The sequence below is a fragment of the Sycon ciliatum genome, chromosome 4, assembly GCF_964019385.1.
Source record: "Sycon ciliatum chromosome 4, ocSycCili1.1, whole genome shotgun sequence".
Classification (NCBI taxonomy): Eukaryota; Metazoa; Porifera; class Calcarea; order Leucosolenida; family Sycettidae; genus Sycon; species Sycon ciliatum.
In genome coordinates this window covers 16,653,969-16,672,359 of record NC_088646.1, presented here as the reverse complement: position 1 = coordinate 16,672,359, position 18,391 = coordinate 16,653,969, and the positions used below count along the sequence as shown (strand labels likewise).

Sequence of the window (18,391 nt, the reverse complement as noted above, 5' to 3'; positions counted from 1 at the left end):
GAGGTCAAGGACGACGGCATTTTTGGAAGGAAATTTCGAATTTTGGAGAAGAAGCTTGCTTTCGGAAAAATGTTCCTTTCACGCAAGGCAGCATGCCAGATCAGGCGTGTGAACCAGGTGAACTGTAGCTGTGTCGGCAGATCGACGTTTACGTTCCAGGCCGACAGTTTTTTGACCAAGCCGTGAATCGCCCTCGCTCTGACTCGCCCGGCTACAAAGGAGTAATTTTACAACTCTTCAGGCCAGCTACAGGTCTCTGATGCAGAGCTGCAAGTGACGGATATCGGTCATTTGCAGCCACTACTAAGAGCCTCCTGGTCGTCGCAATCTGATACATAATATACCTCCTCATGGGGTTATGTACTCTTGTTAGTAGTCAACACCCCGCGCGCGGGAGTCGTAAAGCACGACTCCCTGTACTGTAGTCCCTGCACATGCTCCACACCAGGGAGTCGTCAAATACCTCCTCCGTCGTATCGAAACAATGTTTCGACACTGCAGGTTCCGGATTCGTCTGATAATCCGTGTACAGTGCGCATTGCATCATCAAAATGACGTCAACTTGAAATTCTGTCGGGACAGCACCCATAGTGGAGTTGCACACTCTGGGGGGTTATGTACTCTTGAATGATAGCATGCAGGGGGGGGGGTTGCATTTGAAAAAGTCGAGTCTTGATCAACGGCGATCTCGCAGTCGCAGATATAGATCAGCGGAAGACAATCGAGCGTGGCAGCCTACGCACGCGTCGCGCAACATGAACAAAACGTTGCTGTTTCGCTTCGTTTTCGACTAGTACAGTTCATGGCTACTACAGCTGACTTCCGTCATGGATGCTGCAGGAGCGCTTGAAATGTTTGAAGAGCTGGAGGCCGATGATACCCCTGTAGAATAAGAATCTGAAGACGACGATGGTGAAAAATCTGACGCTCTTTTCTCTGACGGAAACCTGCCGTCATCAGATGAGGAAGACCGACTCAACGATGATTTGGTTTTCTGTGAATTTCTTGAGAACGGCAGCTCTTCAGATGAGGACAAAATTTCCGACGATGAGCTTCAAGAAGCTGTAGGGCGAGGGCAAGCGCAGCCAGTTCGTGGAAGTGCTCCGCTCGCGCTGCGCGGAGGAATTGCTCGCGGCGCTGGTCGAGCTCAGCCAGCTGATGGAACAGCTGATCGCGGCGTGCGTGGCGCGTGTGGCGGAGGCCGTGGACGAGGTAGTGGATTCGGCGCGCTGAGTGGTGTTGGCGACCAAGATGTTCTTGGACCAGCGCAGTACCCTGTCCCTGACCCTATTGTAAATTTTTCTGACTTGAAAAAGAATGCCAGTGAAAACATGACCATGACTCCGATGAGCGCACGGCCAGGCAGGCCCAAGCCAAGGCCCGGGCGATGGCGCGCGCGTAGCACAGTAGATTAGCACGAGGCCTTCATGTACTGATGTAAGCGAAAACTGATAAGATCATCGCGTGTCAGCAAAGGAGTGATAGTGTAGCCACCACGTCCCCGACCAACCTACTTGTTCTTAGATCTTGAGCATTGAGCAAAGAAAAAAGGCAACAGGTCTAGCCACCACGTCCCCAACATCCACTCTATGTCAGTATGTGGTATCGCGCTTATAAAGTTATAGTTATACCGTCTACGCGGCTCAAAGGATGTAACTGTAAGTGGAAACCTGAAACACGATCATAGAGTTCTGGCAGCCTTTCCGCCTTCATCAAGGCCTCGTGCGCACGGCCGCGGGCGCAGGCCTCGGCGCTACGCGCCTTGGCCTGCGCCCTTGGCCGTATGCACTCAGCCATAAAGTCCTGCCAGATCTCAGAACTCTATGACAGTCATGATGATTGTCTACGTAGTTTGTCAGTTTGTGTCATCCGGACCTACCGCGGGTAATCCCCGGGGATGAAGATAAAAAATGGCGAAAAAATACCACTGAATCCTAGGCCTGGATCTAGCCACAGGACAGCTGCATGCAGTTTTTTTTTAGTGAGTAGTGTGCAAAAGTGTTCGGAAAATAGTCTTTGAGCGCCTGGGTTTACAAACCTCTTGCTCATAGTCATACTCATCATAGTCATACTCCTGCCCCGCGTCGGGGAAGCGTTATGAATGTAGCGAACAAGCTACGTTAGGCTTAGCAAAGAGAGTACAACACGGAAGAAGTCAGTGGATCGGAACTGAGTCTGAAGTCAGACCAAGGCCGGTCAAGAAAGACATTGAAGTGAAAAGGACCAAACAGACGAAGTCTCCATGCTCTGTGCTGACTGTACTGTAGTCTGCGTTTAGTCTGGTGTTCGGTATACCATGGTATAAGCTGCACAACCAAGTCTGCTGATGATCAGCGCGCAGCTAGCGCTTGATGGTGATGTTGTTTATGCTACGAAGTGTAGTGACCAGCGCAGTTGTTACCTGCTGAGTCTCACTGAGCGGACTGGACGTAAGTTAGTTATGATTGATTGGAAGGCACGATACTAGTAATACTACTGACTAGTTGTAGTGGAGCCGCAACCCGTTCTCAAGCAACACCCAAGCCCAAGTTCAGGATGATGCCGCCTCAACCTCAACTGCTATTATTGTAGTACTAGTGCCAGGAGACATGGTACCAGTAGAGAGTTGCTTGCAACTATTACTTTCTGCACGAAAACGAATGCGAAGATGTGATCGTGTGTTTGCAGCATAGAAATGGAGTTGCTACCACAAGCAAGTATTGGTATCAGACAGAACTTACCTGAGGGCGAGCGGCGCTGGACCAAAGCGCTGTCACCGCTGTTTCTAACGACAAGTCTTGATTTCTGCCTTGGTACGTCTATTGCCATCCTGGCGATTCTGCTCTTAACGACTGCTGCTGTGGAAGACGAAGCACGAACGGGGGACATTTCTTTGAAAGTGCCGCTCAGTCATCGCCCTTACGTCCACGAGACTCGTGTGGGCGAGAAACTAGCGCATGCGGGGAGCAGGTTGTTCCGAAGGTGGGTACTGAATCCGTTTAAGTCAATGCAGTCCGGAGCGTTATGCACTGAAGCTGAAGTATTGAAGCGAGGGCTTAAACTGAATGAGGTATTTCTGGAAAGGCAGCAGCTACACGTACGCACTGGGCTTCAGTGCCACCAGGACATGGTCCGGATTGCTAAAAAGTTCCTGAGTCTTGTCGAAATATTTCGATGTGGCGACGAACACGATAGCAGTGCGGCTAAGCACAGCGACACAGAAATGCTGCTTGACTGCATGCATAGGAGATGGCACGTCATTGTGCAACAACACGAATCCCCATGTCATCATCACACAACACCCGGAGCAGCACCAATGAAGGTTTCGCCAGTATGTACACCGTCGTACGCAAACATGCCCATGCGCAGGTGTGAATTCGTTGCACTACAGCTTGGTATAACGTACAGAGAAATGCCAGTATGGTCGGATACCCGCCACATACGTTGGATAAGCAGAACACGTGCCATCTGGAATAGAGAACATTCTGTCGTAGTAACACACGGATACGAAATTCAACAGCTGGCGTGCAGCGTAGCCGGCGGCCCTTCTTTGAAGCGAACCATCTGCATTCGCTCACATCTTGCTGGACCTGCCGAAGACTACAGGTGTAGAGCGTTACGTTGGTCGCTAACGTATCTGGTAAGAAGCGCATGCCTTCGCCACACACTTGCAAAATCTGAAATGGACCGTATGGGGGTGATCTCAAACTGTGTTTCTAAGATGTCAAACCAGCAAATACGCCGCTCCAAGAAGGCATTGCTGTCAGCTATTGGAAAACCTGTGAAAGGTTGCCTGGTTTCCAGGCTTGGTACTAATGACACGAAACGGGACGTTGCTGGACCATTCTCCGCCAGTGGTGTCTCAAGTTGGATAGCATCAGTACGTGGTTACCAGTTGCGTCGCAATGCCCTTGAAATAAATCGTACCATGTGTCAATGCTCGGAACTCGTTTCCGCATTGGTGTACTGCAAAGAGTATGCTTCTGCATGGCATGATGCAGGCGAAGTCTCACTCCCGACATGTGAGCCGAATCAGAATTGGTGTGTACTAGAATTTGGCCTAGCAGTTGAAGAGCTTGAAATGTTCAATGCGGGCGCCGGCAACACACCCCTGAAAGAAACAGTGACGTGTCATCGTCTTTCTCTGTGCGTTTCCACCCTGGATAGCTCAGCTCCTCATCCATTAAAACCGGATATGATTCATGAAACTCGTGAATCAGGAAGAGGGCACAATGTCCCGACATTTGCCACATCAAATCAAGCCACTACATCAGGTCACCGAATACTTTGCTGCCTTCTTGCCGAAATATTTGTTCAGACGTTTCTGATAGTTCTGATAGTTCTGATAGTTTGTGGATTAGCTGTTGTTCGGCATGGGCCAGGTGTGCCTGCCGTTCCTGTGAAGGTGGTTGAAAACCATTGCTTTCCGATGCCATCTTCAAGATCAGCGGTCAGCGGTATTCCTCGCTATGATGTCAATGAGAAAGAGAGTATTCTGCGACCCCGCCAGCTTGAAGAACTGGGGTATACGTGTCGTGGTGACAGGAAGGATCACCAATCTACCGCAAGTGCTGAGCCAATCCCTACAGCCGGCACAAATGGCTCGTCAACTGACAAGAAGTTGGATGCTGAACGTAATCAAACAGCGCGTTCTAGCGTAAGTTGGTTTTTAACCCTTTGCGGTGCATCAGTCATTTACGACTGATATTTTCTGGGGGTGGGTTGTATGCTCCCAGCTCTTGTGTACATCGTCTGAATGGGCTAAGATTTGGCACACACATAGTAGATACACAGGGGAACAAGCTGAAGGGGTAAAAGACCCGGGGTCGGTACTAAAAATATTGAGTTATCCTCGATCGTAGTCAGCGTTTCGACGCGCGGCGAAGCGCAGCGGAGCGCATCCTCTGCATACAAACTAAAGCCGCGTGCCCCATCTGACTGTATACTTGGGAAAAGAAACGATGTCTTGTTGCCGAAGTACAACACACTTGTTTCTTGTCGTTTGAAAATGGACGCGGATCAAGTTCTCAATCTCTTTCAGAACCTCGAGGCCGACGATGAGCCTCTGCCTGCTGAGAGCTCTGACTCTTCTGAAGGCGACTTCATGTCGTCGAGCGAAGAGGAAGAGCTGGACCGAGAGCTTGACGGCTATGTCAGTTCCGATGACGGATCAGCTGATGATCAGGTGGACGACGATGTTGGTGATGAGCCTGTTCCGTTGCAGGGCCAAGGACAACCAAGAGGCGGAGGGCGTGGTGTTCAGCAGGGTGGAAGAGGACAAGGACAGGCAGCCGTAGCGAGGGGTCATGGCGGTGGTGCAGGTCGTGGCGGTGGCGCAGGCCGCGGTGCTGGCGCAGGTCGCGCTGCTGGCGCAGGTCGCGGAGCTGGCGCAGGTCGTGGATGAGGCCGAGGACGCGGTGCTGGACTTGGTTACGCACCGTTGTCGTCCATGGATGTCGTCGATGACGACGGACCTCAGCAGATACCTGTGTTTCAGCCGTCCAGTGAACCTGGACTAAAACTGCCTCCTGGGTTTGTTGTCGACTCGGAGGCGAGTGTCTTCAAACTATTTTTCACACCTGAAATAGTTGCAGACATTGTCAAGTTCACGAATGCCTACGCTGATGCTCACATCGACCAGCGCCCTTCCTACAAAAATAAAGATGGCCTATGGACAGCAACAACAAGTGCAGAAATGTACAAACTTCTTGCCTTACTTCTCTATATGGCTTACCTTCCTCGTCCCGAACTGGCTGATTATTACAAAACTACTTCTCTCTTTGCTGGTGGTTATGCCAGGCTGATGATACCATCCCACAAGCGGTTCAAGGCGCTGATGTCCTTTCTGAAGGTTGTGGATCATACAACTGAGAACCCGGAAGATCGTCTCCGAAAGGTGCGTCACCTGATCGAGCATTTTCGCACAAAGTGTCGTACGTTGTTCAAGCCGTCACAAAACATCGCGGTGGACGAACGGATGATTCGGTGCAAGGGCCGCGCATCTTTCATCCAGTACATGCCAGCAAAGCCGTCAAAATGGGGGTTCAAAGCGTTTGCCCTCTGCGACAGCGCTAGTGCCATTCTGTGCGACTTTGAAATTTATACTGGCCAGGGCAATACCGTAGGTGGACTGGCGCATGATGTGGTGATACGCTTGGTGGAGTATCTAGGCAACCAGCACCATGTCGTGTACGTTGACAATTTTTTACACGTCTGAGAAGCTGCTGATGTCCCTGAAGAACCTGAATACCAGCATCGTCGGAACAATACGACAGAATCGAATCGGCTTTCCTGCAGAAATGAAAGTCGACTCGAAACGGTTCGAAAAGTGGGCAGCTCGGGGGACGATCCGCTACATTCGCAAGCAGGATGCATTGTATGTGCAATGGAAGGATAAGAGGTGTGTATCAGTCCTCTCCTCGCTCCATAGGGGAAACAGCACTGTCATGGTTGCAAGGAAAACCAAGGATGCACAGGGTCACTTCCTTCAAATTGACATCACTCAGCCTCGGTGTATCGCAGACTACAGCCGTAGTATGGGTGGTGTTGACACGTTCGACCAGCTTATTGAAACATATCGCACGCTACGACGAACGAGAAAGTCGTGGAAAAGTATATTTTATGATTTGATTGATGTTGCTGCAGTCAATTCTTTTCGATACTTTGAAATATGGCGTGCTAGCCACCCCGGTCAACTGCCACGTACAGCATACAGTCGGCATTCCGATTTTCAGTCTGGCCTTATTCGGCAGCTGGCTGAAATTGCTGTGGATGAGCCCCCGCCCAAGCGAACCTATGTCTAAGCTGGTGTCCACGCTCATAATGTCGTACGAACGACATAATGTCGTACTTTTTTGAAAGTTTGCTGAAAATGTCTCAGGAGAGATGGTGAATACCAAGCATCTTCTCCTAGAGGGACCATTTCCTAGGCTACAGTCAGCCGAAATGCAGGAGAAGGCCGATAAACAGTTCACGGCACTAACAGCATTGAACACAGCACCTCTTTCATATCGTGAATCCTATAAGACAATTGAAAATTTTATAGGAAAGCAAATGGACCAAGGCGCTACAAGTTACGCTATAATGTCCACTAAGACCACCAGTTACTAAACAATCAGCACATGCGATAACATTGCACGACACTGACCGACGGTACTGACGTTCTACAACTGACTGGCTAACAGCTCCAGCACATCTTGGATGCGCACTCCAACAGCCTTCCAACTTGGAAGGTTCTAAGTTATTTGATAACATAGGAGGGAAAGGTGAGCGCAACCAAGACAAGCACGAGCTGAAAGTCACAGCTGTGAAGGACGTTGGCAGATGTTAGTGCAAGTCGATGCCGATACTGGCTAGACCATTGGACAATACGGTCAAAACCACGATTCCAGGACCCCCTCCTATGTTATCATAATTATAACTTAAAACCTTCCAAGTTGGAAGGCTGTTGGAGTGTGCATCCAAGATGTGCTGGAGCTGTTAGAGTGTGCATCCAAGATGTGTTAGAGCTGTTAGAGTGCGCATCCAAGATGTGTTAGAGCTGTTAGAGTGCGCATCCAAGATGTGTTAGAGCTGTTAGAGTGCGCATCCAAGATGTGCTAGAGCTGTTAGAGTGCGCATCCAAGATGTGCTGGAGCTGTTAGAGTGCGCATCCAAGATGTGCTGGAGCTGTTAGAGTGCGCATCCAAGATGTGCTGGAGCTGTTAGAGTGCGCATCCAAGATGTGCTGGAGCTGTTAGAGTGCGCATCCAAGATGTGCTGGAGCTGTTAGAGTGCGCATCCAAGATGTGCTGGAGCTGTTAGCCAGTTAGTTGTAGAACATGGGTACCGTCGGTCAGTGTCGTGCAATGTTATCGCATGAGCTGATTGTTTAGTAACTGGTGGGTCTTAGTGGGCAGTATAGCGTAACTTGAAGTTCCTTGGTCTTTTTTCTTTTCTATAAATTTATCCTTGGCTCTCCATCCGAGTCCACAATTGAAAACAACCAAATTCTGCAGTGGTCGACCTTCTCTCTAGTGGAGCTAAGCCGACTGTATGCCATCACTGCGCTGGTCGCTATGGCAACGTATATCATACAATTGGCGATTTGGCGAGTTTGGCTCATCGCATGCAAGCGAGAGATATGCCATTCGAACCGATATCAAATTGTCTTTCATCTGAACCCTACTTGAAAAATCGATGCAAAATGTCACTAAACGTGCCGTTTCGTTCTTATAAAAAGCACGGATGACCGCGATCATTAGCCCATATGTTGTAGTCTTTTGGATGCTGGGTTGGCTGGTTTTCGTCTGAAAAGGCTGCGAGGCAGCGTTCGGCCCTTATTCCCATTCGAACCTGGTCGAGTAAGCGGTCAAGTGCTCGTGCGTACACCAGACGCCTGGTCACCGTGCCTGCAGGCTACAACTTACTTTCACACCAAAGTTCAACTCGACTGACAGGAACGCTGTAAAAGTTGTAGCCTGCGGGGCCGCGCGGCCATGGTGATCAGGTGACTGGTGTACGCATGAGCATGTGACCGCTTACTCACCCGTGTTCGATTGGGAATAAGGGCCGAACCATCACAGCCTTTTTGGACCAAAACCAGTCGACTCAGCGCCCAAAAGACTACAACATATGGACCAATCGCGGTCATCCGTGCTTTTATAAGAACGAAATGGTGCTTTTAGTGACATTTTGCATACAAACCCCCATCTAGTAGGGCGCAGTCACTCAGTTTCGGTGGAAGTACGCGAGTTCGATTGGGAATAAGGAGGAAGGGAGCGTCTGAGCTTCCTCGGACCAAGACCATTCGACTTAGCACCCGAAGACTACAACTGGTGAAAATTTGATTTCAGGGTTTACATGTACTTCCCCTTCAATATCAAAGTCAGGCATGTAGCTGAGGTGGGGTCCAGTCTCTGTGCTGTGAACGTCTCAGTCTAGTCTCTACCTTCACCAAACTTTCACGCCTGGCCCATCCTTGGGGTAAGACATCATTAGGATAAAGGAAAACAGCCAAGCAAAGAAGTGTGAGTAGAGAAGTGTGAGTAGATAAGCCGATAAACCGTGAATTACACTGTGAACGTGGTAAGGTGATGAACAAGGATAGGAAGACGTTTGCAGCACAAAAGCCACGTAGTGTTAGTGGGTTTTTTTTGTTGTTTTTTGTTTTGTTTTGTTTCTGGAACTGAACAATGTATAACTGGCTGCATGGGAGTGTGCGAATTCGTGGAAAACAAGTCCCATCAAGTCTTTGTGCGTTTTTTGCTGACGCAAAAAGTTGTGGGGAAATCCCAAAATCGGTGCGATTTTGCATGAGCCCAAATGTTTAAGTTACCCACAAAGACACAAGCTTTCCAACTCTCTTTGGCCGTTGGAAAGCGTACCGTATGGTAAGAATGAGTGGCCAGGCTCAACGGGACAGGGCGGTTGGGAGAGATATCATGCAAACACCATACTGTACTGTGATCTCTTGAACTAATTCCATGGTTTCATAATTCAACATCGTACACCGTATTCCGTACACTTGGCAGTACATGTCAACCGAAGAGTCGTAAAATATTTTACGACTCCCTGGTCGATCGAGAGTCCCAGTCCCGCACAAAGTGAAAATCAGTGACTGTATGCCTCTAACGACACTGAGTTGTTTCAGTTGTCGTTGCAGCTTTGGTGGACTCCACTGATGTCTTGTTCCGCATCTGCTGACCTGTCAATTCTCCATTCGAGTAAAAGTTATGCTCAGTCATTTGGAAGTTTTCTCCAGCGATGCAGTGAAAAACAGGGTTACTTGCAATCTTTGCGAAACGGTCTATTCTTACAAAGGCTGCTCAACGATGCTGCTGAAAAGACATCTCGACACCAAACAGCAGTCCGAAGTGAAGCAGCAGCAACCCCAAATGCCGGTGGTGATAACTTGAACCAGCTGAATTGAAAAAATCGAACTTAGAAAAAAATATTTGAAAGGGTCATATTTCCCACTATTATGAAACTCGTAAGCTCGCTCGATAGCGTGCTCGTTAGTGGAACTGTTCGCTCGTTTGTTATAGATCCGCTCGTTTCAACACTAATGTGAACTGACATGCACTGTCTCTGATGACCAACAATGACTTGTAAGAATTGGCATTGCTGTATTCTTGCAGGGTGACAATATTTGTCACGCTCTTCTGCTGCTCAGCTTTGCGTGGGTATTGACTAAGAAAAAATAATTATATGCTTCCTGGCAATGCTCTCCGCAAAGGGGGGGGGGGGGGGATCTCATCTGATGATTGTGACTGAAGAAGTATAAATTTTTATTACTTTGTAGATCCAATACTCCAGTGTTCCTCCAATTAAGTCAGGAAAATGTAGAACAGAAAATAGAATATGTCCCCGCAAGGTCGACCTCCCCCCCCCCCCCCCCTTTCTTAGGTGTACAAGCAGTCCTGCATGGGAAATGGTGGGAAACAGTACAATAATAGTACTTCAAAGTAATTGTTATTACGATACAATGTGTTACATCTTCGAAACAAGTTTCATTTTTTGATGTACATGCCTGTCATGTACAGTGCTGCTCTATGAAATCCAGTCGTGTCACTCAAGTCTGCGCCTTGCATCATTTCGCAGCCCAGTGTTCGCAGGTCTATGGCTGTGCAACGCCCGGCGCGTACTTCAGTGACGTGGCTGGATTTCATTGAGCAGCACAGTACATGTACATGTATATCGAAAATGAAACTTGAATTGTTTGGAAGATGTGAACTGACATGCACTGTCTCTGATGACCAACAATGACTTGTAAGAATTGGCATTGCTGTATTCCTGGCAGGGTGACAATATTTGTCATGCTCTTCTGCTGCTCAGCTCTGCGTGGATATTGACTACGAAAAAATAATTATAATCTTCCTGGCAATGCTCTCCGCAAGGGGGGGGGGGGGGGGGAGTCTCATCTGATGATTGTGACTGAAGAAGTATAATTACGAGAGCGTTCCTGTCCAGTGCTGCAGTCAATATTATTTCTTCTGCATGTTCTTCTTTATTCAAAGGTTCAAGATGAATCATCCAAAAACCTGGTCCGAAAGCGACGGCTTTTGTTCAATGCACTATCAATGTCCATTGTTAACCAACTCAGTGATGCCAAGTCATGCCTAACGGCTGTCCTTAACGAACTGGTGAATCTGACAAGTAAGACTCCATGTGTCCCCTGGCTGTCCTGAATCATCTTTTTGTATTGACTTATAGAGTGGTTGAACATCTCTGCCATGTGACTTAATTTGTGTCGTGTGACTAAATTTTTGTACAAAGCTATTATGGAATGTGGACAGCGGAACCAACATGGCCGACATCTTATGATAGAGGTTGAGTGGTGTTGGAACCAATGGTAGTAGGCGCAAGTATTTGCAGGAAGTGGCGCTATAAATCCATAGGGTTTGCCAACATCATGGCATCCAGCTTGTGGCGGAGTGGGTGCCCCGCAAGGAAAATGAGCTCGCTGATTATTTTTCCAAAGTTGTGGATGCCAGCTATTTTTGAGTGGCTGGACGACAAATGGGGTCCACATACACATGTTTTGCCAGCATGAGCACAAAGAAAATCGACTGATAGTGTTGACGGTAGTGGAACCCAGGGAGATGCATTCACGTTTCCATGGACGTCAGGCGAAATTACTGGTCAGTCGGCGACACGCATTTTTCACAAAAATTTGCGTTTCACCTGCTGGGAGAGTATGCGTGTACTCGAGTCTCATACTGAGCACGTTTTTTTCTTCTTTTTTTCAGCTCCAGTATAGCTGTATTTTTCATTGCAAAGCCGTCCTCGATTCTTCTGTTCATTGTTCAAACGAAGTGGACATTCAGTCATGAAGGCAGAGGACATAGGAGCCTGATTGGAGTTTCTCGTGGCATAGGACGGCCACACAGAGACACTTCAGGATTTTCTGAATATAAAATACCGTACGCACGATGCTGAGATCAATTTGTGCGATATCAAATTGTTTGTGATCTACCACATCGAGCAGAACGGGATCCAAACACAAGCTTACCGACGGTTAGGCTGCCGACCTGACTGGACAAATGATCCCTGAGTCTCATACTGAGCACGTTTTTTTCTTCTTTTTTTCAGCTCCAGTATAGCTGTATTTTTCATTGCAAAGCCGTCCTCGATTCTTCTGTTCATTGTTCAAACGAAGTGGACATTCAGTCATGAAGGCAGAGGACATAGGAGCCTGATTGGAGTTTCTCGTGGCATAGGACGGCCACACAGAGACACTTCAGGATTTTCTGAATATAAAATACCGTACGCACGATGCTGAGATCAATTTGTGCGATATCAAATTGTTTGTGATCTACCACATCGAGCAGAACGGGATCCAAACCCAAGCTTACCGACGGTTAGGCTGCCGACCTGACTGGACAAATGATCCCTGGCTTCACCAGACGCCAGAAGTCGGACACCATGTCCTTTGCCGCGACGTCCATCTCCAAAAAGAACTCCATCTTCGTCGTGAAAAGGCTTGAAATACTCAATATTCAACCGAGATTCGCGGTCTCACCCTTTCTCAGATCGAATCATTTTTTGTTGTAGCAGTTGCAGGGCAGATCCCCGCCACTACGTCAACAGAAGATGGCTCCAAAGCATGCCTGGAACAAGCCATATCGAGGTTGCAAGCCACCCCTCTCAGCACTTTTTTTGAAGAAATTCGAAATTTCAATAGTGGAAGATATACTATGAAGAGAATTTCAAAAAGTATGTTTCGCGGAGCGATCGCTCAACCTACGTCATTCAAACTTTGCAGGATGGTTCAGACGTACATGCTAGGCATGGAACCACAGAAGATGATATCATAGCTGACACACAGAGTCACACACACAGCAGATTCGTGTGCACAGATACTACTTGAAATTAGTGGACGTCGTCATCTTCTTCCCGCTGATCTCAAATGTACTATGACGTGCTATTTCGCCTGACGAGGGAGATCACGTTTGGCTCACCCCACCCCTGTGCCTTATGGGCAGAGTTATACAAATGGTTTAAACATATTATGAGTGTCATGCAATTCTGATTGTGCCTAAGTGGGTGTCAGCCCCATGGTGGCCATTGCTGTCCCGAGGGTCATCCTGGGGTCCGTGGGCGAAGGAAGCCATTGAGATCCCTCTGAGGGAAGTCACGTTTCTGCAGGGTTGGCTGCAGGTAGCCATATTGCTGCGGGCAGCCATATTGCATTATTCTTCAAGGGTAATGTCAATAAATTTCTATGGAATAGGAATAGGAAGGTACTGATCCATAACAAAAAACGAAAAAACAAGACTGCCAACAGCTGGCAGAATCGATACGCCCCGCACTAAAGAAATTAATACTAAACTGAAAGTGATCAGAAGAGAATTCCACGTATTTCTGTGCTTTTATTAAACCATGATTATTTTAAATATTTTAGTAAGGCAAACACAAGGGCGGGTGGCCGTGGGTGGGCCCTTGCAATGCAAGACAAAAAAAAGAGACCGATTCAAAATGCGCAAGCGCTTTTCGGCGCTTGCACCACCTTCTGTGTCATTACCATGACACCAGCATAATATTCAAAAATATATAAAATTTATAGAAAAACGCAAAAAAACACGCATCGCAGATGTTCGGCACTCGAAAGAACAATGCTTCTCGTTTATGTCTAACATTCAGGCAACGAGAAGCGTACACTGGCTGTACTGTATGGAATAGATGTGAAATATCTCTATACTATATAGTATAGACAATACAGTGCAGGGGAACTTTCTGCTGTTGCACTATGCAGTATTGCAGAGGATTTCAGGGCGCTCCGCGAATATTTTTTGGAAGTTTGTTGTTCTCTTCACTGGTGGCAGAGATGGTCTCAGAGGGGTCCCAGGTAGGCCCAAACAGATCCTGCCGGCAATTCTTTCAGCAAAATATTGAAGAATTGAAAGAGCGGAAATTGCCGCCAAAATCGGAGCGAAATATCGGGATGTTGGGTAAAATCGATGCCTGATACTTGGATTTCCTTGTTTCTTGCCCGTTCAGCATGATAGTCGCCCGGCTAGCTCAGTCGGTAGAGCATGAGACTCTTAATCTCAGGGTCGTGGGTTCGAGCCCCACGTTGGGCGCCAAATGTTGTAGTTGTTAGTCTACCATTACTTCTCCATCACTGCATCAGCTCAACCGCCACCACTGGACTGCCTTTTTACACTCTTTTATTGACGAATAACCAAGAACACGGAAAACGACTACATCTTGACAAGACGACAGACCAAAGTCACACAGTTTCGCGCATGCGCACAACACCACCAACCAATGACGCGTGTCCACAGCGACCAAGACGAAACAAACACGTGACACCAAATCTACCACAATAGACTGTGCCCAGGACAATATGATGTCACCAAAATATCACTGGGATTCACTGTGGATTGACATGATTTTGGAAGAACTCAGGGACACGTGCGTGGAAACCCGTGTTGAGAAACCAACCACTCGATTTTTGTGAAACGTACGGGAAGTGGATAAAATACACGTTTTTCCGGAGCAAAATGGAGCAAAATATCGAGTTTCTTGTGCCAGGCTCGGCAAAATATCGAAGATTTCGCAGCAACATTTTGCAGCAAAATATCGAGGGGAGCGAAGCAGAATCTGTCTGGGCCTAGTCCCAGGTCGAGAAAGCTAGTTCCAAAAGTCCCAAATTGGGAAGCCCAAAGTGTGTTTGTCAACGTCTTGATGACGCCATGCAAGATTAGGTACTTGTGGTGCTGAAGTGGGAAGTGTTCATTGTTGAAGGAAAGGAATAGTGCAAGTGTCAACACGTTATTCTTTTTCTTCGATGTCACTCGGCCAGTGTTACCAAGTTCCCTCTACCCCCATGCGTACTGCCCAGTGCCATTTTGTGGAATTTTTATTCAGAATTTTGCGCGTTTGTTTTTCAGGTCAACATTCTGACTGATTATTAGAGGTGTAATTTGGAAAAACCCCGATACTGTACAACTTTTCCAGCCACAGAGTTCACTTGTGAAGCCTACGAATTAAGGAAACAGAAGAGTAACATCAAGAGTATAATTATAATCCCCCGAGCCAGTGTGCAACTCCTGATACCCTTTCTATGGGGTACGCCGACGGCGAAAACTCACATCACGTGGTGCAGTGTCGCAGTTGTACGTTTTTAGCGAGCAGCGGAGTAATAAAAAAGCACTGTCGGACAGAAACTCACTTCGGGTATGCAAATCCCCAGCATGATCATGGCAGATATTCGTATTGCGTGCACGCTATCCTTCGTTTGAAGTAGTACGAACGTATCTGAGACACGTGATGTGAGTTTTCGCCGTCCGAGACCCCATATGCAGAGTTGCACACTCTTGGGGGGTTATAATTATATACCCTTGTTAACATGATAGGCAAGGGTGAACAAGATCATGCTCAGAGCTGTAGATGTATAGACAGATTGTGAAACTCAGATCATGCTCAGAGCTGTAGATGTATAGACAGATTGTGAAACTCAGATCATGCTCAGAGCTGTAGATGTATAGACAGATTGTGAAACTCAGATCATGCTCAGAGCTGTAGATGTATAGACAGATTGTGAAACTCAGATCATGCTCAGAGCTGTAGATGTATAGACAGATTGTGAAACTCAGATCATGCTCAGAGCTGTAGATGTATAGACAGATTGTGAAACTCAGATCATGCTCAGAGCTGTAGATGTATAGACAGATTGTGAAACTCAGATCATGCTCAGAGCTGTAGATGTATAGACAGATTGTGAAACTCAGATCATGCTCAGAGCTGTAGATGTATAGACAGATTGTGAAACTCAGATCATGCTCAGAGCTGTAGATGTATAGACAGATTGTGAAACTCAGATCATGCTCAGAGCTGTAGATGTATAGACAGATTGTGAAACTCAGATCATGCTCAGAGCTGTAGATGTATAGACAGATTGTGAAACTCAGATCATGCTCAGAGCTGTAGATGTATAGACAGATTGTGAAACTCAGATCATGCTCAGAGCTGTAGATGTATAGACAGATTGTGAAACTCAGATCATGCTCAGAGCTGTAGATGTATAGACAGATTGTGAAACTCAGATCATGCTCAGAGCTGTAGATGTATAGACAGATTGTGAAACTCAGATCATGCTCAGAGCTGTAGATGTATAGACAGATTGTGAAACTCAGATCATGCTCAGAGCTGTAGATGTATAGACAGATTGTGAAACTCAGATCATGCTCAGAGCTGTAGATGTATAGACAGATTGTGAAACTCAGATCATGCTCAGAGCTGTAGATGTATAGACAGATTGTGAAACTCAGATCATGCTCAGAGCTGTAGATGTATAGACAGATTGTGAAACTCAGATCATGCTCAGAGCTGTAGATGTATAGACAGATTGTGAAACTCAGATCATGCTCAGAGCTGTAGATGTATAGACAGATTGTGAAACTCAGATCATGCTCAGAGCTGTAGATGTATAGACAGATTGTGAAACTCAGATCATGCTCAGAGCTGTAGATGTATAGACAGATTGTGAAACTCAGATGGTGAGCCAAGGTAAAAAGAAAAGAATTTGTAACATGGAGATTGTGGGCACAAGTTATGCGATCGAGTCCAGTTTTTTGCTAGACTGTGCACGTCTGACTGTTCAAAATCTAGGTATGATAAGAAGAGCCTCTATTTAGCACTTAGTTCTGCTTCTTTTGGTGCGTGACGGGCTTTGTTCTACTATGCTACAATTGCGCGTGTATTATGTCCGTGTTGCAAGCTTTGTACGCTGCTCATGTATAGTAGTTACATTTATCGATAGCAATAGTTGCTGCTCCTTTCCCTTCCGTAGCGTAGTGTAGAAAGTTACTAACCCCGCTGTCATACTAGGAGTTTTCAGGCAGTTCTTTTTTACCTCAGCCGTGAGAGGTTTTGCATTTTCTCTGCTTTCGCGATGAGTTATCAAAGTTAGTTGACAATAAGAAATGATCAACGTTGTCGTGTGAGTTTTTGTCGTGAGCAAACTGGGCTCCGGGTTCGTCATCATCAAATTGGTAGCAGAGGATGGTTCTTACTAGAGTGATCCACGATTAGTTGAGATGGAGGAACAAGGCTCCAACGAACCGCAGGAATCCAGGAGCGAGGCTCAACCGTCGGAGGTAGTTGCAGACGATACTGCAAGCACCGGGAGCTGCCGAGATCAAGACGCTGAGCAGACATCCGATGCGCCACCAACGCAAGGTGGATTGGGTGATGCCGGTGAAGCAGGATCGAGCATCTGTGCGCTCCGAGCCAGGAAAACGCAGGACAAGAAGCAATTCACGAACATCCGACGAGGGCTGATAGAAAAAGCCCAGCGAGTGCAGATGCGATGCACGGACGATGAGAGCTATTTCGATGTCGAAAAAGAAATGAACGAGCTCGAAAGAGCATATGAGAGAGCGGAAGGGACGATCACAGATCTAGCTGGTTTATACGAAGCAGAGAGCAAAGAGAGAAGGATAAGATGATTAGTGAGCTAGAAGTACTCCAGAGGCAATTTGACGAAGCGACGGACTTTGCGTTTGAAATTGTAAGAACAACTCAGCGCGTGCCAGTTGCCTCAGCTGAAACGCAGCAGTATACCGGTAATTCGTATCAACAGTGCCGCGATGAAGTCAGGGAAGTCGGTGGCTGGTGGCCAGGACATGTTTACAGCAATGAACTGTCCGCAGGACCACTTGGGTTTGAGTCACAACCGGGACTGCTGGCCAGATCGCTACAACAACGAGACGTGAACAGGTCCGCCAGCGGACATGCAACAAATGCAACTGATCAACAACTACGTTTTGACACGGATGACCGCACAGCAGTAACAGGGCACTCAATTTCAACATCTACTGGTACTGGTGGTACCATCCCAGAGGTCACCAGCGCTGTCCAGTCCAACATTGGCCAGTATACAGATGGTTGTGCAACAGTGACCATGACAAGTGCCACTACATGTATCACAGTAAGTGTCGATGATGGTGTGAGTGTTCTTGCTAGGCCCGGCTGTTCCTGCAAACACCACTACCTCAGGCAGTACATCTAGTAGTAGTTCTAAGGTTACTGGTCCTACATTACCCTTGGGCAGTAGCAATGTTCTGCCAAGCAATTCTGTACCCTCAACCAGTACGCATAGTGTGAATACTGCAGTGAATACCAAGTACAGTGTTGGTACACAGGCTAATCCACACTCTTTCAGAAAGCCTCCAGTGTCAATGGCAATGCCCCAGTCAGGTATCCAGTGGCAGGCACCGCCTGTGAGCACAATGTCAATGGCTTCTACAGGTACTAATGTATATGGACATACTCGCCAACCACAGATGCTCCAGTCAGGTATTCAGTGGCAGGCATCGCCTGTGAGCGCAATGTCAATGGCTTCTACAGGTACAAATGTATATTGGCATACTCACCAACCACAGATGTCTTCCGGGTACATGCAACAGCCAATGGTTTATGCAAC

At 47.4% G+C, this 18,391-nt stretch overlaps 1 protein-coding gene and 1 non-coding gene across 2 annotated transcripts in view; both read left to right on the top strand.

Moving 5' to 3' along the window:
• Positions 1–2,024: 2,024 nt before the first annotated feature.
• Positions 2,025–18,391, top strand: part of LOC135814712 (uncharacterized) — a 46,585-nt gene continuing 30,218 nt past the window's right edge. The window contains exons 1-2 of the mRNA XM_065327879.1: positions 2,025–4,636; positions 10,977–11,115. Of these exons, the coding sequence (XP_065183951.1) occupies positions 2,675–4,636; positions 10,977–11,115 (2,101 nt within the window). The 5' untranslated portion in view covers positions 2,025–2,674. The remainder of the gene's footprint in view (positions 4,637–10,976; positions 11,116–18,391) is intronic.
• Positions 13,970–14,042, top strand: Trnak-cuu (transfer RNA lysine (anticodon CUU)). Its single transcript has one exon. It is a non-coding gene; the product is annotated as a tRNA-Lys (tRNA).